This window comes from Candoia aspera, chromosome 8 (assembly GCF_035149785.1).
Source record: "Candoia aspera isolate rCanAsp1 chromosome 8, rCanAsp1.hap2, whole genome shotgun sequence".
NCBI lineage: Eukaryota > Metazoa > Chordata > Lepidosauria > Squamata > Boidae > Candoia > Candoia aspera.
In genome coordinates, this window is record NC_086160.1 from 17,222,114 (window position 1) to 17,240,211 (window position 18,098).

Below are 18,098 nucleotides of genomic sequence, written 5' to 3' on the forward strand. Positions count from 1 at the left end.
GCTTTCTAGCATATATATTTAGGTGCGATTGTATGGTGATTTGTAAGAAATCACCCAAATGGTTGCTCTGGCACCATTCCTCTGTTGCATTTAAAAGCCCCTGTGAATTGTGAAAGCAAAATGATAAAATTTGGCCATTTGCAGCTGGGTGCTTTTCACAGAAAGTGGAACAAGGTAGCATGTCAGCTAGACTGTGAAGAGAGGAGAGATATTTTCTAAATAAGATAAGAAGAAGATGCTGAAACTGTGGAATGATGTGGAGTAATGGCTGGCTTGTTGAGGTTTACAGCAAATTAAGTCATTTCCTCTAAACAAGTGATATGATGAGCTCAATCCGTTCTGGATCTGATCCCAAAATGGTGCAAAATAATAATTTTTAAGTGCCAACAGTCTGATTCAGAAAGCAATCTAAATTGGGAAGAATTCAAACAAATGCCCACTATATGAAGAGACGGTTGCTTTATTTGTTAAACAAGGTGTGTGTCCTAGTTAATAAATCAGTGAATAAAATGAAAAGAGTTTTCTTTCCCGAGCAGACCTTCTTTTGAAAAGTTTTTTCCACAGAAGACTCCTGTCACAAGGAAGTAGTGGCCATTGTGGGTCAGTTCTTTTCAATACTGTGCGGATTTCTAGAAAAACACACTCTAATTCTCCATGTAATGTATTTTCCCACCAGCAACTGCAAGATCCAGTGAAAAGCAGGCTCTCATGTCTGAATTAAAGATAATGACTCATCTCGGTCCCCACTTGAACATAGTCAACCTTTTAGGAGCTTGCACAAAATCAGGTAAATTTCTCTAGCAGTCTTCTTTCTCAGCTGCTGAAACAAAGAAAGGGATAAGCTGGCCTGGTTGTTCCCATTGAGCTAGTATTTAGAAGGCTAGGCTATAATTTAAAACAGATCAAATGGTGGTCATCCTCTTATCACTGTTGTGATTCATTACACAAGCCTTCCCAGCATGATGCTCTTCAGATATGCTGGTGCTACAACTCCAGATCTGCTCAGATTACAACTCCATGAATTACCAGCATGGCAAACACATCTGGAAGGCGCCAAGTTCAGGAGGTAGCATTACACCATAATTATTCTATAATTATTGCAAATCTGTATTATCAGGATTGCATAATTTAAGACCTGCTAAACCAAATGCAGCCTCTTTAGCCATAGAAAGAATCCAAAAAGGACTTCCAAGTGCAGAAGGGTTGTTATGAACCTGGCAAGTTATCATTCGCCGTTCTTTCAGGTTTCAGAGCCCTTCTAACAACCTGTAAGGACATGGTGTTTATGTGTAGGATTCAATGTAGAAAAGTCTCTAATGACCACTGAGTGTGCCTCAAAAGGCAGATCTTATATCCAGGAGAGCACCTAGGACTCTCAGGGGTTTGCTTTAGCTGACAAAGATGGAAGATGAATTCAAACAATTTCTTCATACTTCCTGGGGTTTGTGCACTGAGAAAGCAGCATTATTACTGGGATGCAATCACTATCACTGGGACAGTGGTCTCTAATTAGTTTCCAAACATGACTCCCATGAGTCATTAAGTATAGTTTTGCTTTTTCCCCCCTCCTGTTGTCCTTAGGCCCAATATACATCATAACAGAATACTGCTTTTATGGAGACTTGGTGAACTACCTGCATAAAAATAGGGATAACTTTCTGAGCCGACATCCTGAAAAGGCCAAGAAGGACCTGGACATCTTTGGTATGAACTCTGCAGATGAAAACACTAGAAGGTAGGCTTTAGCTATAAAGTAATCGAAGGGGCAGTATTAATCTAATGATACTCAGATATGGAGGTCATGAGGCTGAGGAAACTACCCTAGAGCTTAGTAGGTCCATCCTTCCAACTGGTTCAGCATGGACTCTTCTTTATACTCCCAGGCCACGCTGGAAATACTTAATATATTAATGAGATAAAGCTGTACAGTACTTAATTCAGTTTCTTAGATCTAGAATTAGCTGCAAAAATGGTAAATGTGAATGCCATAGGAATGGCATTCTAGGTTTCAAGTGACTTCTAGCAGCAATGTTACCCCCTCACCCTCATTTTCCCAAAGTTGGTTTGAGGCCACCATTTATGCTGTGCAGGAACTTTTTATGGTGAGCATCATAGCTTCCCTTGGATGGAAGGCTTACAGATTGTTACCCAAGCCACACTTACTACTGTATTGTACGTTGCCAAAACTCACTTCTAAGACATAACGTCCATCTGAGTTATCATATAGCTCTGTGTATTTAATAATATTGTGGAAAGTTTATAGATAATCTGCCATGGTGTCTTTTTCATAAGGACAAAGAAAAAAAGGTTTCTAATGGGATGAAGAAGTGCAGGGTAGATTTACTGATCATGATTTTAAAGAATCAGTGAATCAGAAAATCACTGAAGAGTAGCTTTGGGAATGGCCCACAAATTGCCCAGACTTTACTGTGATGTCTACAATATCCATCCTCTGTTCTATACTCAACAAACAAGAGATCAGTATGTTAAGTAAGTATTGCAAATCCCAATTTTGCACTTATTTTTTTACTTTGCCACTATGCTTTTAATTCCAGCTATGTCATCCTGTCCTTTGAAAATAACGGCGAATATATGGATATGAAACAAGCAGAGACAACTCAGTATGTGCCCATGTTAGAAAGAAAAGACAGGTCAAAATACTCTGACATCCAAAGATCTTTGTATGATCGCCCTGCTTCATATAAGAAAAAATATGTGTTGGGTAAGTCCACTTGTATGTGTGTATCAGTCTTAGAATATATAGCTAAGTAATTTTATTCTGGAAAGGATCAGACTAGATTTTCCAATGACTTTTTCCAAACTGGAATGCTTCACTTAAAGGAATGGGTTAAGTTTTCTCCCTGCACTATTTCTGACCAAAATAATTTGAAGTTGCTGGAAATCTTGCAGGAGAAAAAGTCAAAGATTTTGTGCCATGGCTCTGGTCATCTCTCTGTTCCATAACTTTTATGGTTTTGACTATACTGTGGGAGATGTGGTTCTGCATTGTCCCTAACATCTACACCGTTTAGTTCTTTTATGCTCAAGTTCATGGCAGAAGTAATCAACCTTAGGTTTTGTGTCTTTCAGGCTTGATTGCAATGGTCTATTCTTCCTGTGTTCAGTTATCTTTATGTGCAGAAGGGTGGTTAAGGGCCAGGGCTTATGGCCATTTGGGCATCTAATTTTCCAAAAAATAGAAGTATTTCAGCTTGGTTTTGGAGATCAGAGAAACAATTTCTGAAATATTACAATGGTACCTCCTTGATTATAATCTGAATTATAACTGTTTGATCAAGAACAAAAGGTATTTCATTCTGTAAAATCAGCTGGGTCACGATAGCATCTAGGTAACTTAAAGCAAGTCCCCAAAACTAAGCAGGGCTGGATCTGGTTAGTACTTGGATGGGAGACCATCAGAAATCCCAGAGGATAGGGTAGATTGGAAAGTCAAAAACATATGGAAGAAGGCAGTGGTAAATTACTTTCCATACTGCTGCCAGAAAAACACATGGATGTATCCATATAGTAACCCATAATAAAGCTCAATTCAAGGGAGTCTTTACTTAAAACTACATTTTTGCATAATGAGAAATCCAAATAGTATTAACACACTTCAGATATGAATTGCAGCACCTTTGCACACTAGTAGACATTTTGTACACTATTTGGTAATAATTTAGGTTCAATTTCAGTGAACACTCTGGGTTTAGGAAGAATTGAAAATGCAGCATTAAAGCAATTCGAATGTTCTATGCAAATAGAGACTTCTTAATAAGATTCCCAAATATGGAGTCTCAGAAAGCTTCTGTATCTTGAAGAATGCTACAAAAGGCAGAGTCATATTAGATGTAACATTTCCTACTTCAGGGTACAGTGAAGGCAAAAATACACCCAGTGGAGCCTTTCTTTCTGCAAACAACAATTATATTGTTTCTTATAATTCAGCTAATTACCTAAGCTGGTGGAGAAAGCATCAGTTGCTATTTATAATTCAAAATGAGGCAGGTATTCAGGATGACCTCTGGAATGAAAGATTTTCTATCTTTTCTTTATCCTCTTCTACACAGCACATGATAATGCCAACATTTACCTCTATCCACAGAATTGATCGATGGTGTTTCTTAGGCTTAATGAGAGCCAGTATCATAGGTGGTACAAATGGTTTTCCATCTTTTTGTATTTAGCTGGATTTTGAGCCCCTTGTCTGTGCTTTTTCTTAGATTAGGATTCATTCCAAGGAGTTAACTGGCCTTAAACAGAAGTGATTTGTAGAGTACCAAATTGACGGTTAGTGAAGGGCCATCCTTTTACTGTACTATTAAAGAGAAATCTGATCCATGGCTTATAGAGCAGATTTGCTCTCTCCTGATTCTTAGTCCCTGAACCTGATTCTCTTCCAGACCCAATTCCATTGGCAGAGGCCTGTCCACTATAGCTTTACTGGGTCAATGAGCAACCAAATATTTATATTTTAGGCCGGTTGCCGCTGTCATTTTTCAGAGCATAATAAGACCCATGCTGTAGACCCATTGATCCTTTGACAGTCTTGGGTAGCCCCCATTACCAAAGAGCATAAGTCAGCCTAGCAAAGCTAAACAGGAGAAAAATGGATATATGTAGAAAACAAGTGGATGACTCCATGCCATTTCTAAATGATGGCTTTTGATTTAAACCACACTGGAATAAAGTAACAACAAGCCTATAATGTGTAGGTGGTACTTCTTTAATCCTGCAATTTCTTGGAAAAATGTCTATAATTAAAGGAGAAATAAAACTATATTTAGTATTTGGATTTTTTTAAAAAAAATACTCTTGTCTATTATTGATGGATACAAATGTATGAGTAGCTTGTTTTGCAGAAATGTTTTGGAGGTATAGCTGTCAACTCAATGTCATGGAATGCAGAGGAAAGGCCATTGCATTTGGTAAAGGGAAACAGCAGCAGCAGCTGGGTAGAAAAACATTGCCTCTAAGGAAGTTTGAAATAAGAATTTTATGCAGGGAAATGGGTTTTCATAGTTAAATCAGACTGCTGGAGATACTGCCTCCTTCAGAAAGACACAACCTGTTCAAAGGCCTTTCACTGTGATGCCAAACTCAAACTGGCTGGTGGATTTATTCCTCTGGTGTTAGGATGTAGCAGAAGAATTTTCATTTCTTTTCATTTTTCCTCCTCTCAATGAAACTAGATGTTAAGAACCTCCTTTCTGATGATAATTCAGAAGGCCTCAGTCTGTTGGATCTGCTGAGCTTCACATACCAGGTGGCACGAGGAATGGAGTTCCTGGCTTCAAAAAATGTGAGTGGAAAGGCATGAAGGGTGGCTTCATTTTAAACAATGTTTATCTCTGAGGCTTTGCAGAGACGTCTTATAAAAGGAACAATCAACAGAATGTGCATGAGAAAATGGATTATTTATACTGTATGAATATTTTGAGACAGCTGGCGTTTTCCACACAGTTGTCCATTCCAAGGCAATCACACTAAAAGCATAAACACAAACAGCCAATTCTCTCATAAATCCAGTATATTTAGATCTAAAGTTTCCTATTAAATTCTAGAAAACAAAAATTACACTAATGCCATTCCCTAGCAAGATTAGTAACAGGGGTGTTATCTAAATTAGGCAATGACCAGTTCCAACAATAATTAGTCACTGGGCTCTGCTCTCTCTATTTCCACCACCAAGGAACACAAAAGATTAGCTCCAGTTTCTTCTCTCTGCATCCTTGCCCTACACTTTATTACAGTGTAGCCAGGGCTGGCTGGGGAATTCTGGGAGTTGAAGTCCACACAGCTTAAAGTTGCTGAGGTTGAGAGACACTGCTTTATTATACGAGGACTGAAAGCTCTCATGCCACCTAATAAAAGCATTATTATTCCACATTGCCAGCAGGCTAGCTTCCTATAATGAAGTGTCATCCTCCTACAATAAAAGGAAGAGGCACAGGAGGCACAGCATTAGGGATCCTTGGAGCATTAGGATCAGCAGCAGGATCTAGCATAATGGCTGTCCAGAAGGAAACCAGGACAAACTGAGAAAAATTAATAACCAGTTTACGCATATCAGATTGAGTTGACTAGATCAGTCTTTCTCAACCTCAGCAACATTAAGACATGTGGGTTTCAACTCCCAGAATTCCCCAGCCAGCCTGCTCAGTGTTGCAGTCTACATGTCCTAAAGTTGCTGAGGTTGAAAAACACTGGGCTAGATGATTGGTTTTCTCATTGTTAATGCAGAATTACATTACAATCATCCTTCCTTTCCCCTTTCCTCCACTCTCTTAGATGTCTTTTCCACCTTTAACATTTCAAATGTATACCCCTTAGCCTAGGGATCATTGCAGTTTTGCTTACTAGTAGCAGCCATGTGCTGTATATACTGAAGGCACAGTATTATTCTAAACATTATTAACAGAATGTATGATTTTTACAGTGTGTACACCGTGATCTAGCAGCACGAAATGTCCTCCTAGCTCAAGGGAAAATTGTGAAGATCTGTGACTTTGGGCTTGCAAGAGACATCATGCATGATTCAAACTATGTATCCAAAGGCAGTGTATGTATTGCTATTGTTGCTTTTAATTGGGGATGCTAGTTGCATGGGGTAGGTGAGAAGCAATCCACAGCATTCAAAAAATGGCCTTGGATGGCCAACTATAATGTTTTTGCTACCTACCCAAATTCTTGTGTGTACAAATGAAGTTGAAAGATACACTGGTAGTGAATATTTCATTTATGACAACTCTTGCATATCTTCTAATTAACTCTTTGATTTTTCAGACCTTTCTTCCAGTGAAATGGATGGCACCTGAAAGCATTTTTGACAACCTGTACACTACATTAAGCGATGTCTGGTCCTATGGCATTCTGTTGTGGGAAATATTTTCTCTTGGTAGGCAAACTAATTTTTTTGGTGTATGAAAGAATTGAGCCTGATAAATAATTAGACATCTACAAGACATTATGGTTGAAACTTGTGTTTAGAGGCATGTTAATCAAAATTGTAGCAGCATTAGTATTTTTATTTGGTATGTACTTGTGGTACAGACAATCATAAAAATCACAACATAGTATCAGCAAGTATACATTGCTGACAGCTACATTACAGGAAAGGTTGTATCCTGTAATTGATCATTTCCAAACTTCACAAATTATAACAAATTTTGTGTGAATTTTTATAATTAGAATTCTCATAGGTTAATTTTGTAAAGGATATTCATTTTCACATTCTCCAACGCTGATCCATAATTCTGTGTTTTTGATGCTTATTAGCAATGTGTAATACTCAATTTAATTGTTATTTCTTAAGTGAAAAGAAATTGTGCATCCACATATTCCTTTAAATAATATATAAACACAGTTTTATGATTGGACAGTCAGTCACCAGCAGAACATCTTTTGTAAGTGGTTTGATATAGATATTTGATCAGAAAACCAGTAACTCCAGATTCACTTTATGCCACAGAATTAAGTGGGTTTATAGTTGGATTACAGTAAAACATATATTTTCCTATATATTTTGATATCTGTAAAAAAATCCTCCCCATCCTTAGCCAGTGATTTATGTATACTATTATAGACTTCAAAATATTTAGAGTGATGATACCCACAGCATGCTGAATCTCCAGCCTAGACTGATTCTCCCATCCGCTGAAAGCACATATTTATGAAGAAGATGTAACTTGTTTAGAAGTCGTGCAGCTGCTGAAGTTATGTGAATGCTTGAAGGATGTGACCAGATCATAACTTCACTTTGTTTATTTATTTATTTATTTATTTATTTATTTATTATTCAAATTTAATTACCACCCATCTCCCCCACTTTACCTTGACTTACCTGCTTTCTAAAAATGTTTGTGGGGGGGAAGTACTTGACTTTTATCTTTGACATCTGTTGAACAAGTCATACTTTACAGTACTTTGTAAGATACTGCTTGGTACTTATTAAAAGTTTTTTTGTAGTTGCTTCTTGAACCAGAAAATGGGAGGTCAACTCTCTGCTCTTGTCTTTCAGGTGGCACCCCATACCCAGGCATGATGGTTGACTCTACCTTCTATAATAAAATAAAAAGTGGCTATCGGATGGCAAAACCAGATCATGCTACCTCTGAGGTGTATGTATTCTCTTGTATCTTCTTTCTATAACATTTCTGCTTTCACATAACATGAGTGAACTTCTTCAGCTGGTGTTCTCGCAACGTTCAGTCCAAAATATTTCAAGGCTGAATTCTGAAATTTGCAGTAGAGCTCTAGCTATGGATTGGCCTGCCCCCTGCAATATTACTCCTCCCAAAAAACAGTGTTGCACTTTAAGAAAAAGATGCTATTTGATAAAACAATTAGGTGACAAATTAATGGAAATCATGAATTCCTGAGATACTTTTAAGTATAAAGTAGAGAACCTAGCTGAAGCATGAAGGCTGATAGCTGAATCAATGTTCATTTTATTGAGATGCATATTTGTCATTAGCTGTCCCCCCATTTTTCATCAGCCTTATATCTTGTCATTAATTTACTTATGAAATTTCCCAATCTCAGATAATGAAGCAATTTTCTCCTGTACGATTCTCAGGTATGACATCATGGTGAAATGCTGGAATAGTGAACCTGAAAAGAGACCTTCTTTTTACCACTTGAGTGAAATAGTTGAGAATTTGTTGCCTGGTGAATACAAGAAGGTTAGTCTTTTCGGAAATTGGGTATTGCTTTTAGGATTTCAAAAATATATTTTGTTTATGATCTCTGGGGTAAATTATGTGTTTTAAAATTATGTTCTAGAGAAAGATGGCAGTGTGGAGATAAACAGTTGAGATGCCTGGGACAAATTTGACAAATGTTACAGTAGGATGGACAACATACATGCCTTTTAGCCCCTTTCCATAGAGTACTGTCTACTTTGTGCCACCTCTACTAAAAGGGAGAGATGATATATCAAATGGCAGATCTAGGAAATGCTGTTGAAGTTCATAGGTTGTTTGGTTTATTATTGTCATTATGGACTATAATTTTAGTATTAATTCTTCAGGCTTCCAAAAGTGTTGAGCCACCCTTGATCCCTAATTAAATTCTTGACAATATCTGAAAAGGTTGCTGTTGTTGCCTGCTATAACTTCATAGCCATTTCTGCTGCAGGGCTTCAATTAATAGACCTAAACATTGATCGTTTCTGGAATTATTTTTTCTTTGCAAACACCCTACATGTAAAGCATGAACCTTGAATAACGAAAGGAAACCTCACTGCAGCACAATTTATAGGAAGGCTCCAGGACAGTAAGGAGGAATGTTAGAGAGTTCTAACCAATTTTTGCAAAACTTTTTTTTCCAGAGTTATGATAGAATTCACTTGGATTTCTTAAAGAGTGACCATCCTGCTGTCACACGCATGAGAGTGGACTGTGACAATGCATATATTGGTGTCACTTACAAGAATGAGGACAAACTGAAAGACAGGGAGAGTGGATTTGATGAACAAAGACTCAGTGCAGACAGTGGCTACATAATTCCACTGCCTGATATTGACCCTGTATCAGAAGATGAACTTGGGAAAAGGAACAGGCACAGGTAAACATAGAAGACAACTTCATGTTGTTACTTTTGGTCATGTGAGGTAGTACATTCAGCTTAGCTCTGCAGTTACTGTTAACTAACTCATTTTTATTGTTGTTTTCGGTCTTTAAATATGGCTCCTGTTTGCCATTATTACACATTATGATTTTGCCCAGATTTCTGATCAGATGCAGAATGGAGCTAGAATTACTTCATTCCTATACAAGGAAATGTTAAAAATCCGTTTTGCAAGGCTAAAGGACAAGTTATGGGAAATGAACAGGGAGGCATCCAAGAGAAGTCAACATGAAAATTTTTATTGGAGTTTAGAAGCTTGACATCCACTGCACTAAACATCCTTTGAGAATGGAGCTACTTGATTCATTGTTGGATTAGCAGGCAGTAGCCTCAGAAATCTGTGACTACATCTGCAAACTTAAAAGATCTGGAAGCTTAGATTCCAAGATTACATTATAGTCCTTCTGCTGCCACTATGTAGAACTGAATAATGTGTTCCTTGCAGTGCTTTGTTATCTTCCTAACTTTTTTCTTCTGTGTTCTTACACAGTTCTCAGACATCTGAGGAAAGTGCCATTGAAACCGGATCCAGCAGTTCTACATTTGTGAAGCGAGAAGGTGAAACCATTGACGACATTGACATTATTGATGATATCGGAATGGATTCCTCAGAACTAGTTGAGGACAGCTTCCTGTAACTCTGGAAGATTGAGTGGACATCTTTTGAGCTATGTCACAAACAAAAAAAGGGAAGCTCAAGATATAACTCATGGACTTCCAATTCTGTAAGGAAAACCACTTCAAAGCAGATGGTAAAGACCTGTCAATGCCTCATGTCTCAGCAAGTGGCCTCAGAATCTCCCTTGGTCAATGAAAGACTTCGAGAAGCCAGTTTTCAAGCATCATTCCTTGAAGTACTTCGACAGCATCTCAATATCATTTGCCATTTCAGTCGATGGAGGAATAAAGGAAAAGGCCATGGACAGTTCAATTTGTGTTTCAAGGGCATTCATAACTCAGATGGATAACATTTCTACCATGGTGAATCATTGTCAGTGTGACTGTGTAAATACCTATTCCTATCAGGATATTTTATGGATTTTTTAAAAAGAAGACCACTTAAGATTTTGGCATATTTACTTCCTTAGGTTTATATAAGCTGCTGGTGGATTATCACCTGAGATGAATTACATATCAAAAAGAAACCACTTTTGAAAAGCATGAAATGGATTAACACTAAGTAATGTTTTATTTTTACAGATAATGCAAGCAAAAGGGAATGATAGGTATTTCCAAAATGTATTCAATCGTTTATTAAATCAAATGAGATTTTTCATAACCTAGAGGAATAGTCCTTTATCTACTGTTCTCAGTATTACTAAGTATAGTTTATAACTACTTCTTGTCCTTTGTTAAAACACAGTACTTAAGTCATTACTAACAAACTAAATCATTTTAGGGTTTAAATATTTACACAAAAATCTCTTCTGTTTGACTGTTTTGGTGAATTAAACCTAGTTTAGGAAATAGGACTAGCAAATGTTTTCTAAGGCATCCAGATGTAATTTTCCATCCTTGGGAGAAGAGCTTTTTTAATACAGTGGGTTGATATGCTAGCGGAGCTTCACTAGCAGAATTGATTCTGCAAAATATAGAAATTTGAAATGTATTTTTAATAAATTTACAACCAAGCTTCTCAAATTATTGTATAATAGATATAGGTGATCAATCAGTAAGGCTGCTTGGAGCATTGAAGAATTATGGTGCACATTCGAAAGGGTTTTTTTGGGTGTACAAGTGACTGGTTAGGTTGGATACACCAATTGCCTTTCTGAAAAAGCTTCTTTCTGAGCCTGAAATTTCCAATTAAGTATGTAGCTACTTTGTGCAAAAATGTAGGGGTTTTTTTTGTTGTTGTTCTAAACAAATTTTCCTTAAAAATTAGTATGGTTTGTTTTTTTTTGCAATTACTCCAATGGGCATTGAATTAAGAGTAAAACCTTTCCTTGCATTACACTTAAAACACAGGTCTGCCTAATTCCTGTACATTTAGTGGGAAAAGTATGTCATTACAATTGTAAAATGTCAATCAGGTAGCATAAACTCTTTTTTTATATATTCTGAAATAAGTTTAATATTATTCCTTTCTTAATTTGCATTCTTAATATGTGTGATAGAGTGTCAAATTATTTTATGATTTATAGTGGAATCCTGTTTATGCCTACTTAAAAGTAAGCCCCAATAAGTTTTGTGGCTTACTTCCAGATCAGTGTGTATAGGATTGTAGCTTTTAGGCTGTGATTTTGTCACAGAATCTATGGAAATCATAAACTGGAATCAGTCTGTACAAATAAAGGCTGGGAGCATATGGTGCACAAGAAGAAATTCCATAACTTTAATTATCAAAAATCCAGTCATGATTCCTGCAAAGAGAAATATAAGAAGGCAAACTTGCTTAGAAAATCTGCTCTTGGTTCCAAAAGCCAAGTTGTGTGGGTATCTATATGTGCAACTTGCTGAAGTTGCTCAACAGTGAAAGCAAAGAAACCTGGCATGTTTTGAGAGGCATTTGGCATATAATTACACTCACTGCAAGGCTCCAAACCAGTAGTTGGAGCAGAGACTTGGCATTAAGAAAATCTTGCATATGTGCCAATGTGAAGGCCTGATGGATCTCCTGTGAAGTCTGTGTTCCCTAGGTACCCTTAAACATATTGCAAAGGCCCCAGAGTGGTGATCACTTGGAGCAATACGTCAATAGTTTCTCTGGCCAGAATTTATGAAAGTTGAAGACCAGAATATAAAGAAGGCACTGAGTTGGCAGAGGCTGTCTTAGAGACAGTATTGTGTTAATGCTAAGCTTTGTATTTGATCACAGTGGCTGAGAAACACCCAATCAGATTAATCTACAATGTGAATCAGTGCTTTGGGCTGGCCCACTGATGATTCAGCATCACACCTACTCACTTGAGGCTGAATATTACATGAAATGCCAAGTGATGCTTCAGTGGGATAAGCAGTCTCTTCAAACACCAAGCATGATTCAGCCAACGTTAAGTTCTTGAAAGATGTTGATTTCAATAGGGGATAGTAGCATGCATGCTGAAGGGTGTCCCATGGAAATCAAAGAGGTTTCAATGTGCTTTTCTATGGCTGATGTAATGGTAAATATTCCTTTGTGTATCTGGATATGCCCAATATCATTATACCAAATAAGTAAACCCAGACTTTCTAGTGACCTAGCACTGGCATTTGTCTCTTGATTCTGATTAATTACAAGTGGGCTGAGACAAGATGGAGAGCCCAAATATCTTATTAGCATGTGCATTCATCAAGTGATTTCGCATGCATTACTGCACATAGTTGCATCCTGAGCAGAAAAGTGGGATAGAAATTCTATAAATGATAAAAATATGGTTTGGGTCTTTTTATGTTCCACAGACCTTCATGTTTCACGGAGCATTAAACGGGCTGCAATATTCTTGCCTTGTTAATGGTAATAGTCTTGCCTTTCTTTTTTATCTCACAAAATGTGCCCTAATCCAAAAGGTGCGTAGTTTGCTATTTTGTGGACAGATCACATTGCTCTCACATCCTATGAGGTAGCACCTGGCCTACATGGGCTCAGAAGCTGCACTGGGTCAGACCTGGTTAATACGTGGATGGGAGGCTACCATAAAATACTAGGGTTGTAGGATAGATTTGGAAGTAAAAAAAGAAAAGAAAAGAACCTGAAGAAGCCAATGGTGAACTAGTTCTGTGCTGTTGCCAGAAAGCTACACATTATGTGTCTGTGTTGATATTAATTCCTTTCTGCATTACAGCGCAAATGGGAATGTATACTGTTGTCTGCTCTCTCTTGCTAGCCATGCCTAACACCTCTTGGCAATACTTGTTATGGGATCAAGATCTAGATATGGACCAAAATCTTTCTTATCTTTACAATCTTCTGAAAATTATAGCTTCAAACACTGCAATGGACTGCACATTCAAAAGACCTTAAGTCAACCTTAATCCAAGAGCTACTTTTTGCAGTTAGATTGCAATCCTATGCCCTTCTATGTGAGAGTAGACTCCATAGAATTAAATTGAGCTATTTTTTAATAGATGTGTTTAGGATTGCATTGGATTTTAGTACTGTAGTAACTGATGAAAAATCATGCCTACTATTTTCTACATTATGGCTCAGTTTCAAGAAGCTTTTAGAAAAAAATGCCCAGTTTCTATCTGTTCCATATTTATATGACAATCAAATCTGCCTGTGAAACACAACTTTCTCAGTTTGAATGGCTTACCTATTCCTTAAGATGTTGTCTGCAATTATACAAAACAGTCCTATGATATAATGAAGGACATAAGATAAGGTGATGTTATACATCAATATGTATATATGTATTTTTATATCAATTTTGAGGAGTACTGCCAAAACATTTATGACAAGCTGTATCACTGCCTTTGTTAATATTTTTTTACTGTGATATACTCCACAGGCACGCAAACTGTTGCACTTTTAAATGTCCAAAATTTGTATTTTAGAATGATAAAAGCGCATAAGAGTGTTCAGGATGGTAGTATTGGGAAATGTTTGGGAAGAAGAAGCTGGAAGAGTGACTAAAGGTACAAAATGTAATACAAATGCCCCTTTTCTTATTTTTGTCTTTAAAAACATGTAAATTAAGATCTTTATATTTCAATAAATGATATATAATTTAAAGATACCTAAGAAGTTTTTACTCTTACTCAAAGCAATCCACCATTTCCTCTACTTTGGTGCTAGACACGATTTGATTCACCTTATTTATTCTAAAATAGCAGTAATTTGCTAATAGACCAATTTGCTCCAGTCTGAACAACTTGATCCTTGATTTCCTGTGCATATTAACTCGGAGGTAAATCTTGTGATTGATGCAGCATTCCCCAAGAGCATACAGGATTGTCCTTTTACTATTTATTTATCTTAAACATTTATATTCCAGCCTTCAGTATGACTACTCCTGGAGCATAAAAACAGTATGAGTTGCATTGTAGCCAAGACAGGGTTTTAAGATGTCTGGTAAAATACAAGATCTCACCTCTCCAGTTTTATCATGCAAATGAGGCTGCCAGGGAAGTTCATCCATCAGTTTAGGATCCATTATCATCAGTATGCTGATGATACCCAGGCCACCAGGTGATGCTGTTGAGGTCTTGTTTCAATGCCTGGATGGGGAGGAACAGCCTTAGGCTCAGCCCTGACAAGACCAAGTGCTGTGGGTGTCTGGACCAGCCAGGTCTGGAATTGTTCCATCTTTAATCTTGAATGGGGTTGCACTTCCCGCTTCAGAACTGGTGCATAACTTAGGCATATGGCTCCTGCTTGAGAACCAAGTGGCAGCTATGACCAGGAAAGCCTTCATACAAATTAATCTAGTGTACCACTTGTGCCCAGTCCTGGACTGGGAAACCCTTAGGACAGGTGCTCATGTTTGATCACCTCACGCTTGGGCTATTGCAATGTGCTGTACATGGGACTGCCCTTGAAGATCACTCAGAAGCTTCCTGGTCCAGAATGTGGTAGCATGGGCATTTTGGGGTATGGTCATATAATATCTCTGTTCTGTGAGCTGCACTAGTTATTTGTAGGCTTCCAGGTATAGCTCAAAGAGCTGGTTATCACCTACAGAGCGCTTCATGGCATAGGGCCTGATTATCTGAGGCACTGATTATCCGATTATCTCTGCCTGTCCTATATGATCTGACAGAATTGGTGTGCTCCAGGTCCCATTGATTAGACAGAGTCATCTGATAGAACCCAGAAAGCAGGCCTTTTCTATCATGGTGTCTGCCATCTGGAACAATGTTCCCCCTGAGATTTGTGTGGCATCTACTTGGGTCTTATTTAAACAAGTCCTTAAAACACAGCTCTTCCCCAGGCTTTGGGCTAGAGTGGATGGCAGACCTCAGCCACATAACCAGACCTTCAAAGTACCCATCTGATTTCCTGAATCCCGGTGCTAAGCACTGAAATTGCTCTTTCAGTCTCACCTTACAGAGCTCACTGACCTCACTGACCTTACAGAGCTATTCTGGAGAAAAATAGAGAAGAGGAGGAATCTCATATACATAGAAAGAAAGGTGTTTTTATTTTATTTTGGATGCATATATAGAAATAAATAAATGAGATGCTTTTTCTCCTTTGGGGACAGTTGTAGATTTTGAGCTATTTCTTGATCCTTCCCCTATTGTGTCCTAATCAACCTTTAAAAAATCTGCAGCGCTGATAAGTTGCTTTTTCATCACCCACATGGTGGAGCTATTGTACAAGAATTAATTAATCTTAAAGCACTTAGTTTTTTCTACTCCCCCCTCCCCCCCACAATTCCAGGTAGTTATCTGGAAAATAACAAGTTCACAACCAAGAAATTATATCCTGGTTTGCTTAGTCTTCTGAAATTCCTTTTACCCAGGCATATAGATAATTGTTCAAGAATTCAAGATACCCACAAAATCATGGGAAAAATGATTTATTCCAACATGAACCCATTTTAGTTTCCCATTTTCAAATGGAAGCATGAGTTTCTGAAACAGGGGTTGAAAAGGCCAATAGACTGACAGTTGATTCAGACAAAATAAATAAACATTAAGACTCTGCTGCACAGAAATGTAAAGGCTTTGATTCCAGGCTTTCAAGCAAATTACAGAAAAATATTTTTTCTTGTCCCCCTGTCCACATTTTTTCTGTCTCCTGCAGTGGACCTTACCATTACAGAACCTGTATGTGCTATTTTCCATACAGTGATGGTTCTACCTCACTGATCTCAAAGAAGCAAAGTAGAGTCAGATCTTAGATGGGAAGCTATCAAGAAATCCCAGGGCTAGATTAGGAAGTTAAAACAAATCCTGGAAGAATGCGACAGCAAGCCATACTGTTGCTGATAAAACCTTGTGGATGTGGCTGTGAAGTCACCAAGAATCAAGCTTGACCTTTGCATTTGTCATTCTCTTTGCATTTGTTATTATCATTTTTTTTTCTCCAGAGGACTGGACATTCAGCTCTTGCAACTAACTCAATGGTTCTTTTTCCCATTGCCTAGTTTCCTCTGTTATCTCATCAAACTTCTAACTTAGACTCATTCAACAATGGGCGTGCAGTCTCAACATAGTCAGAAAAACACTAACTCTTCTTCAGAAATGATGGCTCCTCCTTTCCTATGGCCATCTGTTGCTATGATTAAAAATCTACTGTACTATCCCATGTCCTGCTCCACTGTAACCACTGAGATCCACAGGACTCTCAGTCTACTAGAGCTGCTAAGATTCTAAAAGAGAAACCAAAGCAGTAGAACTGGTATGAACTGACATACATCTGCATTATAGAAATATTCCCCAAATTCTTTCCTTATAATTGAAGCAGACTCTTAAGATGGCATGACCAATATCTTGGTTAAGACATGAGCTTACATAAGGAACCATTACATGATCAGAGAAACCTCCAAATATTCTTCTTGCACAAAACCTTTTGATCTGGATAGCACACCACTGAAATCAGTCCAAACTGGGTTATCTTCAGGGATATCTCTAGTTTCCACCAAAAATGATGAAAAAGCAACAGCTTAATTCACCCCAATCCTGGTATTTTCTTCTTTTACCAATTAAGACATTAAATGAATGTGTATGAGGTCTGAAGCTTCATGATTTATGAAGAAGGGCAAAAAAACAACAGTAACAATACTTAATGATACCTAATGTCAATTTTTTGCAATTCTGAAATGCATACTGGCCCGATCATAGTTAGGATCCCCAGCTCCCAAAATAAGTGAAGATTTAGTTTAAGAAGGATTATCCTACTGCAGAACTTTAAAGGCTGGGATGTCCCTATCTTAATAACTTCACCTTCCCCCTTTTAGAAAGAAAGAAAAAAAACCCACTGACTAATCTTATATAGCATTAATTCATATGTACCTTTACTGGAAATAGTGTGATGGGCATTGTACATCTGCTTATGGGTAATCTAAAACAATTGCCAATAATTAATGTGTCAAATAGAAGTCAGTTATCCCTTGACAGCAAGCAAAGTGGTCACTCTTATTTTCAATCAGAAAGAAAATGAATAATTAGAGAGACCGCAAGCCCTTAAAGTCACAGACATCTTGCCAAAATGGGTATTTTAGTACATGCAAATTGTTTCCTAAATATTTGGTCAAATAAACATGTTGAAGTAAATCCTATTTTCTGGTATGACAGTGACTGAGATGTAGAACGTTCTGTTTTAAAGCCTTATCCTTCACGCTTCTTCATAATTAAACTGAGCTGCTCTTGGTCACTTCTCACTCCCCCCCATTTCAGATAGCAAAAATTTACTGTTTAGATTTATCAGATTGGGACAAAGTATCTGTGTGAACAGTGGTCAGTTCTTGCAATGTGATTGTCTTTTTGCATCCAACTATTCCTGGTGATCATTTCTTTAAGTCTTGTTTACAGTAATCAACATCTTTGACTTTCTCTCCAGTTGAACTACAAGATAGTCTGGATGAATCTAGCTTGACATG

The 18,098-nt window shown here is 37.6% G+C and overlaps 1 protein-coding gene across 1 annotated transcript in view; it reads left to right on the forward strand.

Annotated features, from left to right (window-relative positions):
* PDGFRA (platelet derived growth factor receptor alpha) overlaps positions 1 to 14,288 on the forward strand; it is a 55,332-nt gene extending 41,044 nt beyond the window's left edge. The window contains exons 14-23 of the mRNA XM_063310553.1: positions 677 to 787; positions 1,582 to 1,735; positions 2,556 to 2,722; positions 5,193 to 5,302; positions 6,440 to 6,562; positions 6,787 to 6,898; positions 8,021 to 8,120; positions 8,579 to 8,684; positions 9,332 to 9,567; positions 10,121 to 14,288. Of these exons, the coding sequence (XP_063166623.1) occupies positions 677 to 787; positions 1,582 to 1,735; positions 2,556 to 2,722; positions 5,193 to 5,302; positions 6,440 to 6,562; positions 6,787 to 6,898; positions 8,021 to 8,120; positions 8,579 to 8,684; positions 9,332 to 9,567; positions 10,121 to 10,268 (1,367 nt within the window). The 3' untranslated portion in view covers positions 10,269 to 14,288. The remainder of the gene's footprint in view (positions 1 to 676; positions 788 to 1,581; positions 1,736 to 2,555; positions 2,723 to 5,192; positions 5,303 to 6,439; positions 6,563 to 6,786; positions 6,899 to 8,020; positions 8,121 to 8,578; positions 8,685 to 9,331; positions 9,568 to 10,120) is intronic.
* Positions 14,289 to 18,098: the final 3,810 nt, after the last annotated feature.